The sequence below is a fragment of the Nanorana parkeri genome, unplaced genomic scaffold (genome assembly GCF_000935625.1).
Source record: "Nanorana parkeri isolate BGI_ZX_2015 unplaced genomic scaffold, ASM93562v1 scaffold996, whole genome shotgun sequence".
NCBI lineage: Eukaryota > Metazoa > Chordata > Amphibia > Anura > Dicroglossidae > Nanorana > Nanorana parkeri.
Window position 1 is genome coordinate 59,193 of NW_017307264.1, and position 23,653 is coordinate 82,845.

The window sequence follows — 23,653 nt, forward strand, 5'->3', positions numbered from 1 at the left end:
TCACCCTGACAATTACGCTGTTCCTCAACCCTAACTCAGCACCATAGTTTCCTTGTTCTCCCATTCTTGTCTCACTAGCATATTTTACCTGGAAATCTGCATATCACTTATATTTCTTTAGCAGTGTAGTGTATCTAGAAATAAAACTGGTCTTCATCTGTGACTAGTAGTGTCCCTGAAAATACACCTACCCCCATTTCAAGCTTAGTAGTCGAGTGGCTACATAAATATCACTTTTCTGGTTCGGCAGTATAGCATTGTTCCCATCTTCATCTTGGCAGTGCATTTTTAGGTAATACTACCAACCCTGATAGTCAAGTCAGCGACACAATGGGGGTGATTTACTAACCTAAACACACACACACACCAGGTGTGTGTGATTTTCACACAGCAAAACGTATTTATCAACCAAAAAGTCTCTAAAAGCATATTTCCACTAATGCCATATATGTAAAAATCATGCACATGATGCATATATAATGCTGCTTCACAGTTTAGACAAAAATGGTTAGCTCATGCATTTACATTCCTGCATTCATCAACGCAAGCAACACAACATAGAGCTAATTTACCCAACATCACCTTGGAATTCCTTCAGGGCTTTGCACAACACACCTGCCGGGTGTGTACAGACTACAAAGGTGTTTAGATTCCACCCATAGATCATGCTGGGAGGGAACACACTGCAGAGGTGTATACACGTTCGTGGTGTGTTTATAAGGTTAGTAAATCAACCCCAATGTCTTTTAAAATATAATGTGCTCTGCATCACTAGCTCATCAAGCAGTCAATGTCAATTCTACTGTTGATTTCCAGCACGGTAGAACATTGTAAATTGTGATACTATTCTTCCCAACTCTGACTTAGTGGTAGAATGAAGCTAGGTATAACATCCAATCCGATTGCAACAAAAAATCTGCGCTTTTGGAAAGTAAACTAAAAGTCAAATAATGATCCTAAAGCTGCTATGAGAGGTGTAAAGTGAAAGTGTAAAGTGTTGTCACAGCGCTAAAGGTTTGAGATAAATATGAAAATATGTGAATATATATGGATCAAAAAACATCCAATCCATTTCTTGTTCAGCTGTCCAGTGTTTCTGGAAATATCACATCAGCCATCTGTGGCTTTGTGGCTTAGCAGTATCCTTGCAAATGTCACTGAAATGTCTAACTAAACTCACATGCACAGTGTTTTTGGCAATATGATGTTACTCATCTCTGGGTGTGGTATCCTTCCAAATATTTTACACTCTTCTCCAAACCCAGCAACACCATTGTAAATACACACTCTCTCACATCCTAAAGTTAGCACCACAGTGACTGCAAAAGGGATTTTATATATTTATATATATGATATAGATATAGATATAGATATAGATATAGATATATCACATTGTGCTAGATTGTCGCCATAGTTTGCACAAATACCTAAATAGAGCCTGATCTCAAAATACTGTGTTTAAAAGTCACATAAACATCAAAATGTCCCTTATGGAATGCGGTCTTCTTAATCCAGGGATCAATAGAAGTAAATCCAGAAGATAAATATTACATCCCAGTGGTGACCGCTTAAGTTTTCCAAACTGCTATACCTCAATTTTATCACAAGGTGTCACTGTGATCCCTAAAACTAATGTATCAGAATTGCTCCTCTGCTGTCACTGTGATCCCTAATGCTCCATTCATACCTGAGTATAGCAGGGACGTGTGTTTGTTTTCCGCATTTGCCACACTTCTCCATTGATTTCAATGGGTTCCTGTACACACAACAAATGTGGAAAAGTAGTGCATTTAGCAAAATCTGTAACCCCCCCCCACATTTGTGTACATTTTAATGCATGCATATTTGGGGGGAAAATGTGCATCATCCCGGCCATGTTTGCCATTAGCTGGTAATGGCACAGCAAGTACATTTCTCATTTTTGTGCACGTTTGACACGCATTTATGAGATGCCCACGTGTGAATGGGGTCTAGAATGGAAATATCAGACTTTGCTCCCAGGTGTGGCAGTAAACCCTTAAAGAAATGTAATCTCTAAAACAAATGTCATCTCTTTCACTCTAGTATAGCACAAAGTATGGAAACATTTATTCAAAAGATACATATAATAAAATATACAAATACAAAGCATCAAGAATAAATATTCCAAAAGACTCTCTCCCACACAACAGATAATAAAAACAAGCACATTTTGGGAGGATATGTAATTTGATCGCTTAGTATTTACTTTTTGTTACATATGTGTTTTTTGAATACAGCTTTCCAGGCCTTTGTATGATGGAGTGGCTTCCCCCGCACAGTATATGGTTTAAAAGTGGTGTTTGTGAACAGGTACACTAGGTATAAGACCAGGCTGTGTGCTTCAAGGGCTGGATCCTTGTAAGCTTTGCAAGATTTCTTTGAACTAAGTGAAAACCCAACTCCAGGCTGAGCCCCCTATGTGTAGATCACCATCCCATAGCATGGTATGTTACTTTGCCTGGAGTTTGCTTTTAGTGTTTGTCTCACCATTTTGGTTTTTATAGGTGCTCGGTACAGTGCTCAAACTTTCCTTATGATTAAGGGTGAGCTTGTCTCCGACCCAATCGGCGTCCGCATATCCAACTATTTTTGGATTTGACATTGCTGGCAGTCCTAACTTTATCTGAATTGTTCCTTTTAAGTATTGTTTTTACTTGCTTTGCATCTTGCATGTGGAATTGTTCCAAAATTTCTGCAATTTTCTGACTATGGTTGAGAAGACAGCTTCCATCTTCTTCTCTCTCTATTTGAATCCCCAGATAGTGACTGACAGTGACCAGATAGATCATTTCAAACTTTTGTTTTAGTATGTGAACTATTTGACTATAGTCCTCTTCTTGTTCAAAACAGGTTATAATGTCATCAATGTAAATTAGGATGTATATCCATCGGTCTTCTTGATTTCTGGAATAAAGACCGGGGGTCTGCTTTGCTTCTTGTAGATCCCTCTTTCGTGAGTATTTCATTCACCCTCTCATTACACATTCTTGCAGATTACTTGAGTCCATAGATGCTTTTGTGGAGTTTACACACAAGATTGTCTCCTTGTTCAAACCCTGGTGGTTGCTCCATGAAGAGATCTTCCCTAATGTCTCCATATAGGAAAGCGGTGTCTTACTACAGGAGCGAAAGTTTCATCGTAGTCTTCTCCATATTTCTGGGAGTATTCCTTGGCAACTAATCTGGCCTTGTTTTTGTGGATATTTACTTCTGCATTGAGCGTCACCTTAAAAGTCCATTTGTTTCCTATAGTTCTGCAAATCGGGGGGGAAGCTCTGCGAGTGTCCCAGGTTTTATTTTTTTTGGAGTGATTTTTTTTCTTCTGCTGCCTTTCTTGCCTTTGCCAGGTTAGTTGCCAAGGGATACTCCCAAAAATTTGGAGAAGCCCTTAAGGTGCATGAGAATGCAAAGCAAAACAAAGAAAGCAGAGTGTCTTTGCAGTAAAAAAAAAAAAACGGGTCACCTGAAAAAGGACTGTTCAATCCGTAGAGGTGAGCTGAGAAAGCGAGAGGCATCTACAAGAGAAAAGGAAACTGCAGGCACATCATGTAACTATGGTTGAGAGTGATGTGCCCCGGGGTTCTGTGCTAGGCCCCATATTATTTAACCTGTTTATTAATGACATCGGGAGGGTGTTAATAGCATTGTTTCTGTGTTTTTAGATGATACTAAAATTGGGAGGGTAATAGACACGGACTTAGACATTATAACATTACAGGAGGACCTGGATAAAATAGGGGAGTGGGCGACTACATGACAGATGAGGTTCAATGCTGATAAAATGTAAAGTAATGCATTTTGGGGTTAAAAAGAGGCAAGGGAATACACATTAATGGGAACTCCACTAGGGAAGTCAGAAATGGAAAAAGATCTTGGGGTCATTGTAGACCACAGATTGAATAATAGCTTGCAATGCCAGGCTGCTGCAAATAAAGCGAGCAGAGCACTGTCTTGTATTAAAAAGGGAATGTACTGTGGAGACAAAGCGATAATTTTTGCACTGTATAGATCGCTGGTTCAACCTCAACTGCGGTCCACTTTTGGTCACCAATCCACAGAAAAGATGTCCTAGAGCTGGAGAGAGTCCAGAGAAGGGCAACAAAACGAAATTAAGGGGCTGGAAGATCTAAGCTATGAGACAAGGTGATGGCACCATCGGCCGTAAACGTTTTGCAGTAAACTCCTTAACAAATACTAGAGGCCACCACCTAAAATTGGTGGAGAAAAGATTTAACCACAAAGGTTGTAGGGGCTTCTCTTCAGTCAGAGCGGTTACATTTTGGAACTCTCTGCCACAAGCAGAGGTATCAGCGGAGAGTATTGAATCATTCAAAAATCAATTAGATACCTTCCTCAAAGACAATAACATATTAGGGGTACAGGTACTCATAAAACCTAGGACCACACAGGGACTCACATACACGCACACACTTACACATAAGGTTGAACTTGATGGGGCTGTGTCTTTATTTAGCCCCAAATACTACAACTATGGAGCACTACCTTTTAAAGTGACTCAGAACAGAATATCACGCAGATGGTATATTAACTCAGGCGCAACAAGTCACATGACTATTGATGAGACCTTTTTTTTTTTTTACAGAAATTGATTTCAGTGCAAAGGACAAAAGTCTTCTTGGCAAATGGGAAAAGTATTACTGCGGAAGGCAACGGTCAAGGATTCTTGAATTGCATCACACAGTCAGGGGACAAGCAGAGTATCATTATATCATCAGATACATGCTGTCAGACAACAACCTACATGAGAAGTACTGGGGAGAAGCAGTCATGACTGCAACATACCTGCAGAACACATGAACTTTAAAAGTCGTTGAAAGCACCCCATTTGAAATGTGGCATGGATCGAAGCCTAGCTTAGGGCACATCAGAGTGTTTGGATGTGAAGCGTATGCCTATATACCAAATGAGAAGCGATACAAATTGGAGAACACAGCCATTGAAGGTATTCTGGTAGGCTTTAGTGAACAACGTAAGGGACACACAATCCTAAACCCAAAGACTGACAAAGTGACAATAAGGCTCAGTGTTTATTTCTATGAGAACCCATCACCAGAAACAATGATCCCAGGAAGTTGTGAAGTGAATTTGCCCAGTGAACCAGCAAAGGAAGCGGAGCAAAGTGAAGCCGCACAGGAGTCAGAACAAGAAGTGGAACTCACAATGGATAAGTCAAATTCCATGTTAAATTCTGCTGAACAACCTGAAATTAGAAGATCCTCTCAGGGGGATACCACCCCCACAAGCTGTCATATACTGCCAAGACACGTAGTATACTCGAACCTACGGATTAAACAGTCCTTTTTCAGGTGACCAGTTTTTTTTTTTTTTTACCGCAAAGACACGCTCTGCTTTCTTTGTTTTGCTTTGCATTCTCATGCACCTTAAGGGCTTTATCATTTTCTACATTCTACACATTTTCTTTCCTTCTGTCATAGTCATCGATAAACTTTCCTTTGATGTATTCTAGTGTTAGTTCCTGCTCAGTTCTGGTTTCTAGAGCGTTAATAAGAGCTCTGTATGACTCTGGAAGGCTGCATAGCAGTAATGTCACCACGTGGTTATCTTTAATTTCACATGCGCATAGGTATTACTTAATCTTAGCATGCCGGAACTGAGTGCCGAGCTGTGCATGTGCCGCTCAGTGCACAAAAAAAAAGAAATGCCAACAGAAAAAAGCCCAGTTATAAAGTTTTACTTCTGTTTTAATGCGGGCGTTATTGAAACACACGGCATCAGAAAAGTGTAAATGGGCCCATCATATTTTATGTACACAGCAGGCAAAAGAACAATTATGCTTTGCTTAGAAATCACTTGCCACTCCTACTAGATTGTCAGCTCTCCCGAACAAGGCCTTCCTAACCCTCTTGTATTGAAATTGTGTTAACTGTATTGTCTCCCTCCATTTTGTAAAGCACTGCGCAAAATGTTGGCGCTATATAAATCTTTTATAATAATGATGAAAAATACCATAGTGTAAAAAGGTTTGTGTCCAGTCCAATACACATCTATACTACCGTAAAGAAGAGTATTCTTTATCTTCTTATGAAGAAACTGTATGATTGAAGCCGATATACTGTAAATGTATGTCTGAAGAGACCTCTGAAACACTCCATTCAATACCGCAGAATGATCAGATCACAAAAAAATGGGTCATCTAACACTGTTAAAAGTTAAGTTTATTAATTTAAGGAAGAACATTATTGTTTATAAAAATCAGTCCAATAAACCATTTAATGTTATTTTTTAACAGTACAGCAAAACCTTCAGCTGTACCGGAAAATAATATCTACTGCTTGTCTTCTTAGATATTAAAAATTATGTTTAGGCAATATTGTTCATGGCTCTGCTTTCGGTTGATCTTCAATGGCATTTACTTTTAGTTCTTGATGGTACCTAAAATAAGAAGAAAAGGAAAAAAGTGAATCTAAAAGGAGCACAGCCTTCATGGAATGTATGCAGTGTATGTACACACCACAATTTGTAAAATTATCATGCATCGTTAAAAGGGACAGTAACTAGCTAATGTGCAAGTAGTATACAAAACAGACCGCACTATCCATAGAATTCCAATACTTCAGACCTTATTGAAATTCACAGCAAATCCAGTAAACAGTGAATAAAAAAAAAAAAAAGTGTATAAAAGCAGCAAATACCAGCACCGCAAACCCCCAAACAGCTACAACCTCTACATGTTTCACCCGTAGGCTTATTCATAGAGGTAACTAATACCTATTCATAGGAGGTAGCTAATGTGCAAACTGTGTTATTAGCAATTAGGACCACACATATGGCCAATGTGTGCAAAAGGCCCAGACTACTTCTTATTCAACTCAAGCAGGCTCCACTGTAACTAAATTGATCAAGAAGATGTGTGTGTATACCATGAGAAATAGCTCAATAGAAGTGAAGGAAAGGACACCCATGCATCTTTGTATTTATTACAAGAGATGTGGAAAAGCAGTAATCTCCAAGGATGGCACCTTCTAAGAAAGGGAACCCAAAGAAAAATATATATACAGTCATGGCCAAAAATATTGGCATCCAGGCATTTGTCAGATAATGCACCACTTCGCGCAGAAAATTGTTGCAAATACAAATGTTTAGGCATTCTCATGTTTATTTCTTTTGTTTGTATTGGTATGACAAAAAAAAAGCCAAACCTGACACATTCCACTCAAGACTCCAAAAATGGACTGGACAAAATTATTGGCACCTTCTCCTAATTGCATTCCAAGTTTTTGTGGCAAAGCATGGATAATCTCAAGGTTACAAGTCTATCTCCAGAGATCTTATTGTTCCTGTGTTCAATGTACGCAACATTGTCAAGAAGTTTAAATCTTATGGCACTGTAGCTAATCTCCCTGGATGTGGATGAAAGAGAACAATTGATCAAAGATTGCAACAAAGGATTGTTCGAATGGTGGATAAAGACCCTCGATCAACTTCCAGACAAATTCAAGCTGACCCTCAGGCACAGGGTACAACTGTGTCAGCTTGCACTATACGTCGCCATCTGAATGAAAAGGGATACTATGGTAGGAGACCCAGGAGAATCCCACTGCTGACACAGAAACATAAAAAAGCCAGATTGGAGTTTGCCAAAACTTACCTGAGGAAGCCAAAATCCTTTAGAAGAAATGTGCTGTGCACAGACGAAACAAAATTACAGCATCTTGGTAAAGCCCACCATTCTACTGTTTTCAGAAAAAGAAATGAGGCCTTTAAAGAAAAAAAAAATACAGTCCCTACAGTCAAACATGGTGGAGGTTCACTGATGTCTTGGGGTTGCTTTACTGCTTCAGGCACTGGATGTCTCCACTGTGTGCAAGGCATTATGAAATCTAAAGACTACCAAAGATTTCTGGGGTGCAATGTAGGGCCCAGTGTCAGAAAGTTGGGTCTCCATCAGAGGTCATGGATCTTACAGCAGGACAATGATACGTCAAAAAGCACCCAGAAATTGTTTCAGAAAGCACTGGAGAGTACTGGAATGGCCAGCAATGAGTCCAGATCTAAATCCCATAGAGCACCTGTGGAGAGATACAAAACAGCAGTTGGGAAAAGGAATCATTCCAATCTGAGAGACTTGGAGCAGTTGGCGAAAGAAGAGTGGTCCAAAATTCCTGTAGAGAGGTGTAAGAAACTCATTGATGGTTACAGGAAGCGATTGATTTCAGTTATTTTTTTAATTAACAGGAGAATGCCTAAAACATTTGTAATTGCAACAATTTTCTGTGCAAAGTGGTGCATTATCTGACAGAAATGTAGGGGTGCCAATATTTTTGGCCATGACTGTATATATATTATGCTACTCAGCATTTGAAAGAGATATGACTGGCTTTAGAATGATTTGCGACATGTGGGTAGAGCAACCCTTAAATAGGCATTATTAGCTGGGCGCCACCACCAATAGCAGCACAAACAATGGTGCCCATCAGCTCATGCTTTCCCTATCGAGTGTCCCACACTCCCGGTTTGCAGTGTCAACAGTGCAAACATTGCCACTGAGAAGTTGGGCACAACATGTTTTCCGGGCAGGTGCCATCTTCAGACACAGTCTACGTCTTTGTACAAGCTGGATTCTTGCACATCCGATTGATATCCGATGATATATAATAATACAAATGTTGTTAAAATATTGAATCGAAATAAAGCTATAATTAGAAAAAAAAATGATCCACATGTTTACATTCATATTACATACTTTAAATATAACTGTAAAATAAAGCTTTGTTCACACCAGCACACTGCAGTAATGCACAATATGCAGTGCTACATTGTGCACTTAGCGGTGCATTGTAGAGCCATTCTTTTTGAATGGCACCCCAACACACCGCCACTATTGTGCTACCAAAAAAGCTGCAAGTGTGATTTTCAGCCCGTCTAAATGAATCAACACTTTTAAATGCATGTTAATGCAAATCATACATGTACCATGACATACTGGTATGGTGTTAATAGGCCCCAAGGTCTCGTTCAAGTTGTAACATGCATTAAACTGCACATCTTGGCATATGTTATAATGTGCGTTACTACAACCCATGGTAACATGCTGTAGATGTGCATTGCCATTCAAAGTTAATTTCACTCAACCACACATCTACGCAGTGTGCTGCATATGCTCCGCGCATGGCGTTGAACAAAAAATTTGTAGGACCCACATCTGACTGTTAGTACAGTACTGCTTGGGTCTCTGGGGACATGTTTCTGGTCTGTTGTTACCATTCTACATGCATCAGTACGAGTGATGCACCGAAATTTCAGCAGCTGAAACATTTTGGCAGAAAACGGCACTTTTGTTAAATTGCCAAAAGTAACATGACCACCAAAAATTCAGTGTATCCCTAGCTTCTCTCCTCCCAGCTGGGCGCCGGTTTGTGTGCTTTCTGATGCACTGGCTGGTGCCCAGCAGGGAGGAGAGAAGCTATTAGGAGGCCGAGTAGGGGTGACAGCAATGTCAGGATGCCAAGCAGTGTGGGCGGTGACAGCTGTCTTATTAGGAGGCGGAGCTCTCCTACCACAACTCCCGGGTCAGCCTCCTGTGTCAGAATGGAGAGCGGTGATTGGAGGAGTGCGCTGTGATCCGCCAAAGGAGGTGGAGCTCTCCTCCCCCACAGCCCACCCGCCTAATGTGACAGCCCATTCAAGATGGAGAGCAGCGTACAAACACTCCGATCAGTTGATCATAAGTGTTTGTAAATAACTGGACATAGTGTGCTTACTATGTCCAGTTATGAATGAATGGGAATTTATCTACATCACTTCCTGTTCATTCAAGATTGTGGCGATCGTAACTCACTAAATCCACAATGTATAAATGAAAATTAATATAGAGGCTTCCTGTTCATTCATTACAGGGGCTGCAGATAAAGAGATTGTGGACTCTGTGTCCTCCATCTCTTTTTCTATTTTGAAAGGGTAATATCAGGGGTCTGTTTAGACACGGATATTCCCCTAGAGCCCTTGACAGTAAAGTAAAAATAAAATAATTTAGAAATTATCATTTTCGGTTTTGGCCTGACAATTTTTTTTTATTTTCGGGCTCAAAATTTTATTATGGTGCATCCCAACAGTACAGTACTGATTCTGTCACCGTGGACATGTTTCTACCTTGGTCAATATGGTACAGATTCTGTCTGTCATGCTGCCATTTGGGTCAATAAGATAATTATTTATATGTCTCTGCAGAGGTTTCTGGTTATATCAGTAAGGTTTCTGCAGATACATTTGTACTTGCCCGAGTATAATACTGACTGGGTCTCAGCCAACACATTTCTGGCTGGGTCAGTACAGTACAGATTTCATTTCTGGGAGATTTTTAGTCGTGTCAGTACAATACTTCTGTTATCTCTGCAGACATGTTACTGCAGTTATCTTAGAGAAGGCTTGGCAGATCTCTTACCTCCCTTCTCCCTCAAAGAGAGATATGCCTGTCTATGGGCACCCCAGGTGTAACAGAAGCCTACCGACGCTACTTCTTATAAGCAATGTATTAGAATATTTACATTGTGCATAGATAGCCCCGATAGATGCTTTTCTTATTTAATCCAAATAAAGCTATATCTAACAAAATCAGTGTTGCTTACTTACCTCCATATTCTGAACAGCTGGGTACCTCCTGCACAGCCAACAAAGAAGTTAACAGCGAACAGAGACCAGTTTTTCGGTATAATCACTAGAGAATAGCGTGACCATATCAGTCCTGTCAGAACATTTTAAAATATACACACACAAAAAAAAAAAGTTAGTGAATATGAGGAAACTATGCAAGAGGATAAACAACCTAGTAGGCACACCTCCCTTAATTCCTTAACATTCTAGCCTTCTCTTTCCCTCACAGGGCTCATTCTCACGGGCGCAGAGGTCCATGGGCCGTAAAAACCAACCGGAATCAAGGTGTTGCGTGAAGCCCACCAGTACTAATCAAAGACATGCTGCGTCTTTATGCTGGTAAATGCTGCTCCGAGTGTGTACATCTATACAGGTTCAAAAGTAAACCCCCAGATGCAGACTGCCCACGTCCCGGGAAGTACATCAGAACCTGTATGGTTGTATACAATCAGTGCAGAATTTAGCAACACACAGCCACAGCCTGTCACCAATGTGTACAGGCGGGTCAGTTTTTGCAAGTACATGAACCTCTGCGCTCATGTGAATGAGCCCTTATTTATTTCTGTAATTTACATCGTTAACTCTGCCGTGTCATGTTACTAAAAATAAAAGAAACTAAATATTTCCCTAAAAAACCCTTTGGTGACCAGGGGTCATGGATGCCTAGATGCCCCAAACACAAAATTTAGCAGCCTCAGCATGTCTGTTAACTTAACTTGGTAAATAATTTGTATACCTGGACAGTTTGTATAGATTTAAGGATAGTCAAGGCTTTTATTTATAGAGTTTAAAAAAAATAAACCCTGCTCTGGTTTTATTAAAGGCAGACATTATTTTATAAAGGCAACTGTACTGAACAATTACACTATTTAAAAGATGGCACAGCAGATGGACACTGCGTGTGACTACTATGAGATAGCTGATATAGTACTGCCAAGAAATCCATTTTAAACATATTGCAGTCATGTGAAATATAGCATATTAATTTTAGCTCTTACAACAGTTTACCTATCGTGTTTCCCCAAAAATAAGACACTGTCTTATATATTTTGTGGCTCAAAAAAAAAACACACTAGGTCTTTAATGTACAACAATCTGCACTTATTCATGTACAACAGTCTACATGTATTCATGTACAAAAATATGGTGATCAGAGCAATCAGGGGTGCCGTACCTTTCCAAGAGCAATTTGCTAACCAATCGCTGGCCAGGATGAGCGAAGCGCACTTTCACTATCGATTCCTCACAGGCGGAGTGCATTTGGTATCACTCCACCTGTGACAGGAGCCGGCGGTATATAGAGGAGGCATCGGCTTATGGGGCTCTGCTCCCTCTAGCACCGCTGATTCTCTCCTGCCTCTTCCGCGGTTCTTCAAGTTCCCCCTTATGCCACCACCGGCCCTGGGAATGGTCACAACTAGGTCTTACTTTTGGGGGTAGGTGTTATATTTGAGCAATTCCCAAAAATAGTACTAGCTCTTATTTTCGGGGAAATGTATAATATATATATATATATCAGGGCTCAAAATTTCAAGTCCTGAGCTACTAGCCAGGCCTTAAGAGTCACTAGCCACCAGTTGCCCCACCTAACCCTTACCCTGCCCTGGCATTAACTCCGCCCCTAAACACACCCTCTTAAATAATCTTATGATAATTCTTATCTTATGGTAGTTGCCGCTTGTAAACGGCAGATTAGGGATTCCTGCTGCAGGAAAATGCAAGTTCCTGACACAGGAATCCCTAATCACACCTGAAATATACTGTAGGTGTGAATGGGGCCTAATATACACATACACTAAAGGTGTCCATACACCTGCCGATTATCGTATGATAGTTGTGGGTGATCCCACCATCGTACGATAATCGGCAGGTGTATAGGCAGCGTGCGACCGCTTCTACTGTAAGGTCGCACGCTGGAAAACCTGCCGAAAATCGTACGATTTTTGGCGGGTTGGTGGCGTGGTCGGAAGATTAATGCCGCACGGGCCGGTGTGTACACTGCCCACTCCACTGCAATCATTGGAAGCCCTCCCCTCAGCGGGGAGGGCTTGTGATGATCGCAAGTACGATCTGACTAATATATACACACATATATACACACACACATACACACTAGGTTACACTATTAAACCCCCAAAAGCAGGTTACCGTAATGTACTTTTCATCATTGCCATTTACCTGTAGCCATTAGTACACCAGATTGGGCTGGACTCAGTTTCTCTGGAGGTCTCCTCATATCAGCTAATCCTGCAAGCACCAGACCCTACAAGTCAGATGGGATAAAAACAAAAATACAATGAGGAACATTTATTAACACTGGAACAGACAAAATCTGGAGCAGTGGCCCAGACAGACAACCAATCAGCTTCTCTGTTCAATTTGTTCAGTTAAGATATGAAAATGAAAGAGAGAAGCTGATTGGTTGCCATGCACAGCTGCTCCACATTTTGTCTGCTCCAGTTTTGATAAATTCCCCTCAATGTGATTAGAAGAACAATGGAAGTTACTGTAAACTGACAAAAGACACTGTTGGAGTGTCTGATTACTGTCAAAACAACTACAATTAAAGCCTTAACCCCTTCATGACTGAAGCCTTTCTTTAATTTTTTGCACTCATGTTATATTCCACATTTTAGGCCTGAAAATTACTTAAAACCCCCAAACATTATATATTTTCTGAAACAAACCTCAGTACCCCAAAAAGTCCATGGACGATGCTTTAAAAGCCCCCACAGGTTATCAATTTAGAGATGCCCAAAAATACTGGCCCTAGAATTATTGCTCTCTCTCCGGCGTGCGGCGATACCCAACATGTTCGTCATTTTCATACGTAGGCGCACCCGACGCGTGTTTACGTGGCAACGCATGTGCTCGCGGGGGACTTTAAACATTTTTAAAATTATGTTTTGATTTATTTTATTTCATTTTAAAAACTGTTTTTTAATTTTACTTTAATTGCTATCACATAGGGGGGCTTACAAGCCCCCCATGTGATAGCAGATGGTGGTGACAGGTACTCTTTAAGGTGATGCTGGGGGTCCAAAAGACCCCCAGTGTCACCTTTACACTCCAAATAAGCTATTGAAGTGCAGATCTCACATCAATAGCTTATAGCTGGGCTTCAGGAGCCCAGCACTGATAGCTATGGGACCGGAAGTGATGCAATCTACATCGCCTCCGGTCCCATAGAACGGGGAGGGGATCGACGAACGGAGGATCGTCCACCTCCTCCCCACCGACACAAGAGAAGCCGGTCCCGGGCCCCTAAGAGGGGCAACGGAGCCAGGGAAGCACGGCGGGGGTGTCGGGCGGGGGGCGGCCCCTTCACGGGACTGTAGAAGCGATCTGGCAACAGTCGGCTTTACAAGTTTAAACAGCCCCGATGCCGGCGACGTACACTGTACGTCGTCAGTCGTGAAGGGGTTAAAGACCCTTAAAAAAAACACCTAGAAGTTTGCACATATCTGTAGCAGGGGACAATTCCCACCATGACCAAATACTGCACCACTCTGATAAGGAAAGGCTCTGGCACTTCATGGTAGCATCCAAACTTGACCACTGCTTTCCGCCTTCCACACGCTCCTGTTGGCCAATGGCTATGATGGGCTATCTTACTGACTAAAAGAAATTCGCATGAGGCAAGATAGTGCAGGTAAGCTTTAAAACTCCCAGGATGTGCTTAAGCTTTGTTTAATCAGAATGGTCCAGGATTTGGTCATAGCGGTATGTTCAGACATAGGTGCCTCCTGGGCGGAGGATGATTGGCGACACATGTGGCGTAACATGGCTGGCTGCTCTCTTAATATTACGAACGCGGCATATAAAGGTGATCATGAGATGGTACATGGTGCCTTCCCGTACTGCGCACATGAGTGTGACGCTTTCGGGCTGCTGCTTTCGTGGGTGCAGTATTCTAGGTGACATGCTTCATATTTGGTGGAAGTGTCCCTTTGCTACCATCTTCTGGTCACCAATCTTTAAATTACTGTCCAAACTGTTCCCAGTTCGCATTGTACAGGATCTAAAGTGTGCTCTTTTTCATTCTAATGTGCCTGGTTTAAAATAAACATCAGCAAGCACTTTCCCATTTTATTTTTCTAGCAGCAAAGTTAACATTGGCTGGTAATTGGAAGAAGCAACAAATATCTTACAGGGAATTTATAGCCAGAATGGATAATATCATGCTAAATGAACGTCTGACAAGCATACTGGTTCATAGACAACCTGGGTCTCCCCCGGTATGGGTACCATGGATACAACTCCATCACCCCTGCATGGCCAAGTCTAGTCTCTGTGGCATATGAGGACGTCCCCTTGAGCTTGTGAGGCCGTTAACCTCCGGAGGGCTTAATACGGCTGCCTTTATATTGGTTTATGCTCCTTATGGAGTGGAACCGAAGTAGCGAGATCCACCCCCCTTTTTCTATCCTATATCTTATTTGCGCCTTTTCTGTCCCTCCCCCTTCTTTTTCCTCTCTCTGGGACTATGTGTTATTATGTTTTACAACCCACACCAATATGGAACGTTGTATTTTTGGGCCGAGAGGACATTGGTTATCTTACATTGCGGTTGTTTCCAACCTGATTCCACTAAGTTCTCCATAATAGTCCTCTCTCTTAAGATGTATCACAGGACCACATGTAGTATTCTCTGTTACATCTGCCAACCACCTGTATTTGCAGTGATGTGTGTAATACATGGTCCCGTTGTTATGACGGCTGATCTATGTTGGTATATTTACTAAAAAATATCCAGTCAGCTTTTCTTTTTTTTTTTTTGCCATGTGTGTACACTACTTTGCATACACTGTGACAACATTTACAGCAATTAAAACAGACCCCATCTCATAAATGCAACTAGCCAGGTAGTGTTCGCCAGAATCTTTACATTCTCCTCTCCACTGGTCTCGATGCTGATAAATTGGTCACATGATCTCCGCTATACGAGTAGCCGTTGAATGGCTCTGCCGGAGTGTTAACTCCCTCAAAACCCTATGTCTCAGGTCACATAACCAGTGCTCCAGTAAAAGATTTAGTGATAATGCTACTTATTTCTGATTTATATGTATCCACAATACATTTGCATTACCATAATGAGCTTTTTATGGGCTAGTTAAACCTACAGTATAGGGCCATTTTAATGCCAGAAGCTAGGCTAATAACGGTTAGCTTTTGTCATTCAAGTGGTCCTATACTGTGGGTACTAAAAAAATTTTTTTATTTTAATGGAAAATCTGATGCAGGTTTTCAAATATGAACAATTTAATGTTAATATGTAGACGAGCCTTTCTCAACCATGAAGTCTTGGCACATTGGGATGCCTTCTGGCTTCCTCAGGGGTGCCTCCAAATTTGTGATGGCAGGACTCTGATGTGAATGGGGAACTCTGATGTAAAAGGAGGGATTCTTAGGAACCCCACTTTTTCATGTGTTTGTTTGGGTCCCCCACACCCCCCCTTGCATTTTAGACTGGGATGCCTCAAGGCTCTGCATATTTTTTTAAGGGTGCCGTGACTGAAAAAAGGTTGATAAACACGGAGGTAGAAGATAATAAAACTGTAATATTCAGTACCAAGACTTACCCATTTCATTATGGGAGCCCAGAAAAACACAGTCCGGGGTCCTTAAAAAAAGAAAAGAAAAAAAAAAGGAGAGAAGTATGAGCATGTATTCACATTTACCAAGCCATACCAATCACATTATTCTAAGAGCTCATTCACATGGGCGCAGATGATTGTAGACAGTAAAACATCTGTTTGTGTCCAGGGTGCACAACTGTATCTGTACACAAGTATAGGTTTAGAGCAGCGTTTACCAGGGTACAGGTGGGCCTGGCTCCCAGGAGCAGAGATACAGATTTTTATTTGTTTACAGTGTATAGACCCCTCTGCCCTTGAAAATGAGCCCTTACAAATGGAAATATGCTGTTGGCTACAATAATAAAAAAAAAGATAAAAAATGAGGATATAAGAAGTGCATGGTAGCTTTGGTCCAATCAGAGCAGCTACATATGCCTAAATGCTGTACAATACTTTATTTTACACTACAAGACTAATGGTAAGCATGCAGCAAATTACCAGGTGAATTAACCTCTTCATGACTGGGGCCATTTCATATCTTTATTACCATAGTAAACTTTAATGTATGACCATGTTTACATTTGCATTCTAACAACTTTAGGAGCTGCTTTGTCTAAATTTCTTGGAGGCCAGAGATAGCCATCATTTGATAAGAAATGATTTAACATTTTTAAAAAAGGAATTTTTTTTTAAAATTGTGCAACAATAAGCAATAAACGTCTTCTATAGTATTTGTCAGCAATCATATTTATTTACCAGATACAACTCAATTTAAAATGTTTTCCTGTAATAATTTCAGTGAAACCAATCATTTATGTTTAAAAGGAGAACTACGGTATGAGGAGAGTTAAAAATCACTCATCCTCATAGTTTGAGCCAACGTGTGACAATGAAACTGTCACACGTCGTCTCAATAGATCAGGAAATGAACGAACACATAGCGTCGCTCGCTCACTTCTCGATCATCTCCCTGCAGAGAGCAGTGACTGTCAATCACGGCTCCCTGCAGGGATCCCCCCCCTCCCGTGTCCGATCCTCCAGCGTTGACTGGAGGAACGGACGTGTGAGGGGGCGGGCACAGCTGGCTCTGCCTCTAGATAGGCAGAGCCAGCTATCAATCATGCAGCTGGGTGGATCTCGACAGCATTGCCGGGATCTCGGTATACAATGAGCTTTGGGTCACGGGATGAGGTTAGTATATGTCCTCCCGTGACACTTAAAAGAACTATGGGGAAAACCACTTACCCCAGAGTTCTCTTTTAATTCACATTTTGGATGTAAAATTAGCATACATGTGTTTCTGTTTAGGTGTGTGTTTTATTGGGGGGGGAGGGGGGGAGTAACTAATGTAAAAAGATAAAAACACTTTTCTATTAAATCTTGATACAATATAAAAAAAAATTACAATCAATGTGAAACACTTGAGGATGTGATTATAAAAAAAATCTGCAGTGTTTTTCATTTCATCATTTTTCAGAATTCATCCTGTAAAACTGCATGTCCATTTGTTTTGTTTGAATGGGGGGCAAAAATGTTATCAGTATATGTCCTTGCCAGATTGAATACAATTCATTCATAAGATTACAGTGAAGAAAAATACCACATTATGACCACTAAATGAAGCTAAGCGTTATAGCACATTCCTATGATCCTCTGCTCCATTGGGTAGTCATAATGTGGTATTTTCCTGATTCACTCTATACTTCCAAATGAATTATATTTGACCTGGAAAGAAAATACATGTGAAATAATGTGTTTGTTTTTTTCAAAAGAGCTCATCTACATTAAACTTTTGCAGGACAAATGGCTTTGCAATTTTTTATTTATATATAAATACACTCCATTGTCTTTCTCTGCTCTCTGAATGAACAACGGGTGGCAGATGCATAGAGAAAGAAGTGTTTATCACATGATTGCTGGCCAGTTGCCACTATCTGCTCTGATTTGGTCCAGGGAACATTCTTGGAACATTCTTGGAACACAGGTTATCAGAAACATCCTAAATCCAGGAACTGCCATACCAAGAGAAAGAGAGGCAGTCAATCTACAGCTTTTCTGCAGGGACACTTCTCTGTATGGGCTGTAGATCTACTGCCTGCAAGTCATTAAGAGGTTAAATAAGGCAAAGAATACAAAAAGGATGGGAATATAAAGAAACTAAAGTATGAATACTGTAATAATAAAATAAAAACTTACTGTTGTAAAATGTTAGCCTTTATGAAAAACCAACATGTTGCTTGGCACTTTGCTCAGACATGCAAGGATTAACATAAAGTAACAAACAATGAACCAGATAGCAGGCTACCCTCAAGATCCTGCAATCTAAAGGGAAAAGAAATCTGAATGGCTGCCATTTGTTATTTCACTTTGCACATTACAGTCATCGTATTTAATACATCAAAGCTGAAGTCTGGGCACATACACATTCATTTAAATATATTCCACAACATATTTAAATAACCTAGGTACCCAGTTATTAGCTTGAAAAAGAAACAGTGATATAATCTCTGTGCTGTACATAGCCTGTGTAATGAGGAGAGCTGTGGGAGGGGCTCAGCAGGCCCCACCCACTACAGGCTGCCTGCAGGAAATGACAGGAGGGGCAGAGACAAGACCAGCCACCCTGCACAAGAAGAGCAGGCAGCAGTGACAGGTCTTTGCTATAGAAAATTCCGGCGCAGAGGGAAAGTTGCACGCTGGATTACTGCACAGATCTGGAAGAAATGTACAAAGCACTCCTGGATTCTAATAACACTTGCACCTTGAATTTAGATGATTTTTTTCAGCTTTAACAAAACAAAATCTAGAAACGCACTAAGCCTATACCGCTACAGCTTTACCCTGTGCTGCCAGAATGGCCATGTGAACAGTTTATAAAACCCAGTCGCTTTCTCTGAATTGTGGCACGTTCCCTAACTGCCCAGGCAGTGCCATGATCATAGGAAAACTAGTCTAAGATGGCAACAAGTCAGTGGGACAGAAAATCTGAAATTGACACGATATATTGGCACAGATTTCGCCACAGCCAGTGTGAGGCTCAAAACAGAGTGCACTACAGATGTTCGCCAGATGAACAAAATATTGAGAAAACAAAATCTGTTGAACCAACTTCACATCACAGTCATTTAAACTAAATTTCAGACAGATAAGACAAATTAGTGTCCCTCTCTAGAGATGACAAAGTACACTCACCAGATGTCTACACCATCCGCTCAAACAGGATGCTGTGCCTTGAAAGCTTTGCACAGTGTCATGCCTTTCCATGGTGTAGGCAGGCTTCTGAGGTGAAGAGGCGCCTGAATCCCATACCAGACCCCTATCTGGGATAAGGGTCTGATATGGATTTAGGAAGGGGCTACACATAATTTACACTGGTGTTCCTCACAACTTTGCATACTTTTAAAAAGGTGCCATGTCTGAAAAAATAAAACTCCATTTATTTTTTTGGGATCATTGATGGGTGTTCCCCCACCCCTCCTAAATTCCATACCAGACCCCTATCTGAGATAAGGGTCTGGTATGGATTTAGGAGGGGGCCGCACATAATTTTTACATATACACTAGGGGTCCCGATTTTGCACACTTTTAAAAAGGTGGCGTGTCTGAAAAAAAAAAAAACTATTTTTGTTTTATTGCTTGGGGTCCCCCCTAAATTATCTGGGATACGGGTCTGTTATGGATTTAGGAGGGGCCACACTTCAACTTAACATTTACACTGGGGTTCCTCACGATTTTGCACATTTTTGAAAGGTGCTGTGACTTTCCTTGGCAGCCAACAGCTGCCAAGGAAAACTCCCGATGAAAAAATGATCCCAGGCAGTATCCTCTTTGGTTTGGTAGCTTCTGATGACCCCAAATGGATGCACGTAAAAAGATAAAATAAAAACTAAGAGCATGATAATTTTTTCAAATTTCATAGAACTATGTCTAAACCGCACACCCCAGAATGTTTATGTGGGGGTCTGGCATCATGCTCACCACAGCTCCACCCAATGTGTTTCATCCAAAAGAGCATCACCGGGGGCTGTGGTCACGACATCTGACAAATTTAATACATATGCCCATTAACCCTCAGGACTAGTTTATACCAGCGACCGTGCAATCCAGCCCGATTGGTGCCAGAATGCACTGGATCCCATTTCGGCCGGCTCAGTTTGTTTTGGGGCAGGAGGGGGCGTGGCGTTGCATTGAAGTCCTCCGGCCGCAATGCAATCGCCAGCACTGGAACATATGGCACATCAGTGCCTGCGTTCCGGTATGGAGTAGTCAGAAAAAAAGCTGCATGCACTATTTTTTTCCCCGCAGAGGGGACAGTAGAGCCCGGGATGGAAGGTAACGGCGCAGGAAGGGGGCGCACATTGCAGGGCAGCACATATAAGCGATCAGACAGCTATAGACCTGCCGATCACTTGTACGTCTAACAGCTGTTCCTGGCTGTTTAGACCTGTCAGTGTCACTGGGGGGTGCACGCCTGAGCAGAAAAAAAAAAAAGCGGGTACATTAACGGCACTGATAAGGGCTTGCCATCCGTCCGTTTATTTATGAAGGGTGGACAGCAAGTAGATTTCGAAAAAAAAAAAAGGGATTTACTTATCCGAACCACGGAGTTAGCTGGCTGTTACCAGTCCTTGCAGCCTCGCTCCCGTGGTGTAATGTCCCTCAGCATCATCACATCCTATACACTGTATTGCACGTGGTGACTCACAGGTCTTTAGTCCGCCAGGGCGGAGGGGGAGCAAGGCTGCAGGGAATGTATGGCCACTTTCAGCTAAGGACGGCTGGAGGAGTGCCTTCAGCAGATAGATGACATTCTTCTTCCAGAATACTCCTCTCATGCTTGAGAATAACTGGAGTTCAATATTCTTTTTTTTTTTATTGGTAAATGGTCAGATTTTGTTTATGGTTGTTCTATAGTGTGCCATGTCAGGACTGCTGCTCATGCAGATTTTTACCCCGCATTCACACCTGCACGGTCTGCAAAAGCACATCATGTTCATGCTCGTTTGTGTGCTGCAAACATGGGTGCAAAAACGCACAACTTCCTGGCCATGTTTGGGGTGCTATTTGGTATAAATGGCAACGCAAGCACGTTTTGCAGCGTCTCTTTCAACGCGCAGCAAAGTGCATGGTTTTGTGCGCATTTGCGGAACGTGCAGGTGTAAATGCGAGCTTAAAGTTCCTCATCAGTCTGCTTTGAATACTCACCAGTAACTCAAAGGCTTCCCCATTCTTTGTATTCCAATTTCGTAGAACAATTTTCAAGATGGTGCCTATCCCATTGGTCCCCATAGTGAAACTCTGTATTGCCTACGCAATCTCACGTTGCACTGTGTCTGACTGCAAACATATCTATAGAACACCATAAGACTACAGAACTTAGCGGAGAGCGAATATGTTGGTGCTGCTGACCACTGATGTGATTAACCGACTCCTTTATACCCAAGCTCTTATTGCAGCCAAGCCTCTAATTATTAATCTTGAACCTCTAGCAGTTGAGATAGAAACATGTCTATTTACCATTTTTTAATCATATTTGTGCCCCCACCCCCATCATCCTTTATGAAAAAAAAAAAAAATCTAGTTATCGAAATACATTAAAAACAAAAACAAAAAAAATCTCCACTGTCCTCAGATTTGGGTAGAAGTATGCATTCTGAATGCTGGCTAATGATCTGCTGACAAACGTCCTACTATGTCATAACAGAGGCCATTCCAGCCAAAATTGCTATTTTCCTTAGATGTTTACCAGGGCATTAAATCAAATCTGTCATGGCCACTCTAACATCATTAATATCACAAATAGCTTACATACTTGTTTAATTCTGTAAATGTTTACAATGATCACTTTCATGGCCTTTAATGCGAGATGCATGCTGCAATGAAAGGGTTATTCGCAGCTTCACATTGTGAAATGCAAACTTGGTAGAGGGCCTTGCTAAAAATTGAGAATTCAGATTTTAATAAATGTTCAAAATACAGGCAGCCTCAGAACCCAAAAACATGCATGAGGCCTCTGGAACAGTGGGAAACATCCTGCAGAAATGCAGCAGTACAGAATTACATATGCCGGGACCTAAACAGACAAAATGTGCCAAAACAATTACAGCCATTGCCTTACATTTTTACATCTTTTCCATTGCCATTGGAAACATATGTCTACTGGGTCTTAAAGCAAAAATTACATAATGTCCCATGGCCTTCCTCTCCCCTCCATCTTATTGAAAAGCAGAAATATATTTTATTATTCGGAAATAACTCAGGTCACCAATCCCAAGAAGCATTTCCATTAGGGGTCGGAAATCACACAATATCTCACTCCACCTATACACAAAGGTGACAGATATCTGTCTACGGGTATGTAGGATCTATCGCTGTTTCATTGGGGGCTGGCTACAAGAATGTGAAAGACAGCCAGCCCCTAAAAACATAGGAAACCAAGACTGGGGCATGGGGTGAAATCTGCATTAGGAGAGTGGCAGTTTAGAAGAGGAAAACACTAAGCCCTCGTTCACACCTGAACGTTTTGTAGCGCGTTCTACACTCGACGAACACTCTACAAAACGCTCAAAAATATAAATCCCATTGTATTCAATGGTCTCGTTCCCACCTTGGCGTATTTCCGCCCGTCCCTAACGCGCTTGGGCCGTTTTGTTGCGCGTTTCCATTGGGATACAGCCAAGTTGCCTTCGGAAACGCGTGTTTGTCGCGCAACATTTTTACCGCGAATCGCGGTTAAAAAACGCACGACAGACGCGCATATGCAATACGCCTAGGTGTGACCGAGACCTAAGAGGCCCATTCACACCACATCCAGATCATCTCCAGATCAGATTGTTTCCAGACCCAAAATGCATCCTAATGTATCCCTATGCTATTTCTGACCTCTGTTCACATCAGCACAGTCCTGCCAGACCAGAAAAATACTGCATGTCTCATTTCGTGTGGTCTGAAATGCACTGAAACTGCGGGCAGGTTCACAACATTTTCCGGACAAGATCTGGACCACAAAATGGTGTGAACCTGCCCTGCCCCTGGTTCACACCATCTCCAGACGGGTGCATTTTTATCAGCATCAAAAATTCATCCAATTGTTTTAAATGACACTAGTTCACACCATTGCGTTCAGTTCCAGAGCTTAAAAAAAAAAAAAAAAAAAGAAGAAGAAGTAGTACAGCAGTATGCATATTTTTGCACTAGAAGGCACAAAAACACATATGCAGAAACAGAGATGGCGTGAACAAGCCCTTAATTCGTGAGCTTGTATGTATGTTTTTTCATGAAAAAAGTATCAGCAGGGGTAAAATGGCCCTATTCCTGTTTTCAGACCCCAGTGTAAGAGGCCTTTGTCAATGGTCTGGAGGAGAAAGTCTTGTTATATGCCAATGACATGCTGATCTATCTTTTTAGACACGCAGGCATTC

The 23,653-nt window shown here is 41.5% G+C and overlaps 1 protein-coding gene across 1 annotated transcript in view; it reads right to left on the reverse strand.

Moving 5' to 3' along the window:
• Positions 1-6,200: 6,200 nt before the first annotated feature.
• The window catches only part of MPC2 (mitochondrial pyruvate carrier 2), a 22,320-nt gene continuing 4,867 nt past the window's right edge, over positions 6,201-23,653 (reverse strand). Inside the window, exons 2-5 of the mRNA XM_018567007.1 lie at positions 16,236-16,276; positions 12,832-12,916; positions 10,633-10,744; positions 6,201-6,435 (exon numbers count right to left, since the gene is read on the reverse strand). Coding sequence (XP_018422509.1) covers positions 6,378-6,435; positions 10,633-10,744; positions 12,832-12,916; positions 16,236-16,276 — 296 coding nt within the window. The 3' untranslated portion in view covers positions 6,201-6,377. The remainder of the gene's footprint in view (positions 6,436-10,632; positions 10,745-12,831; positions 12,917-16,235; positions 16,277-23,653) is intronic.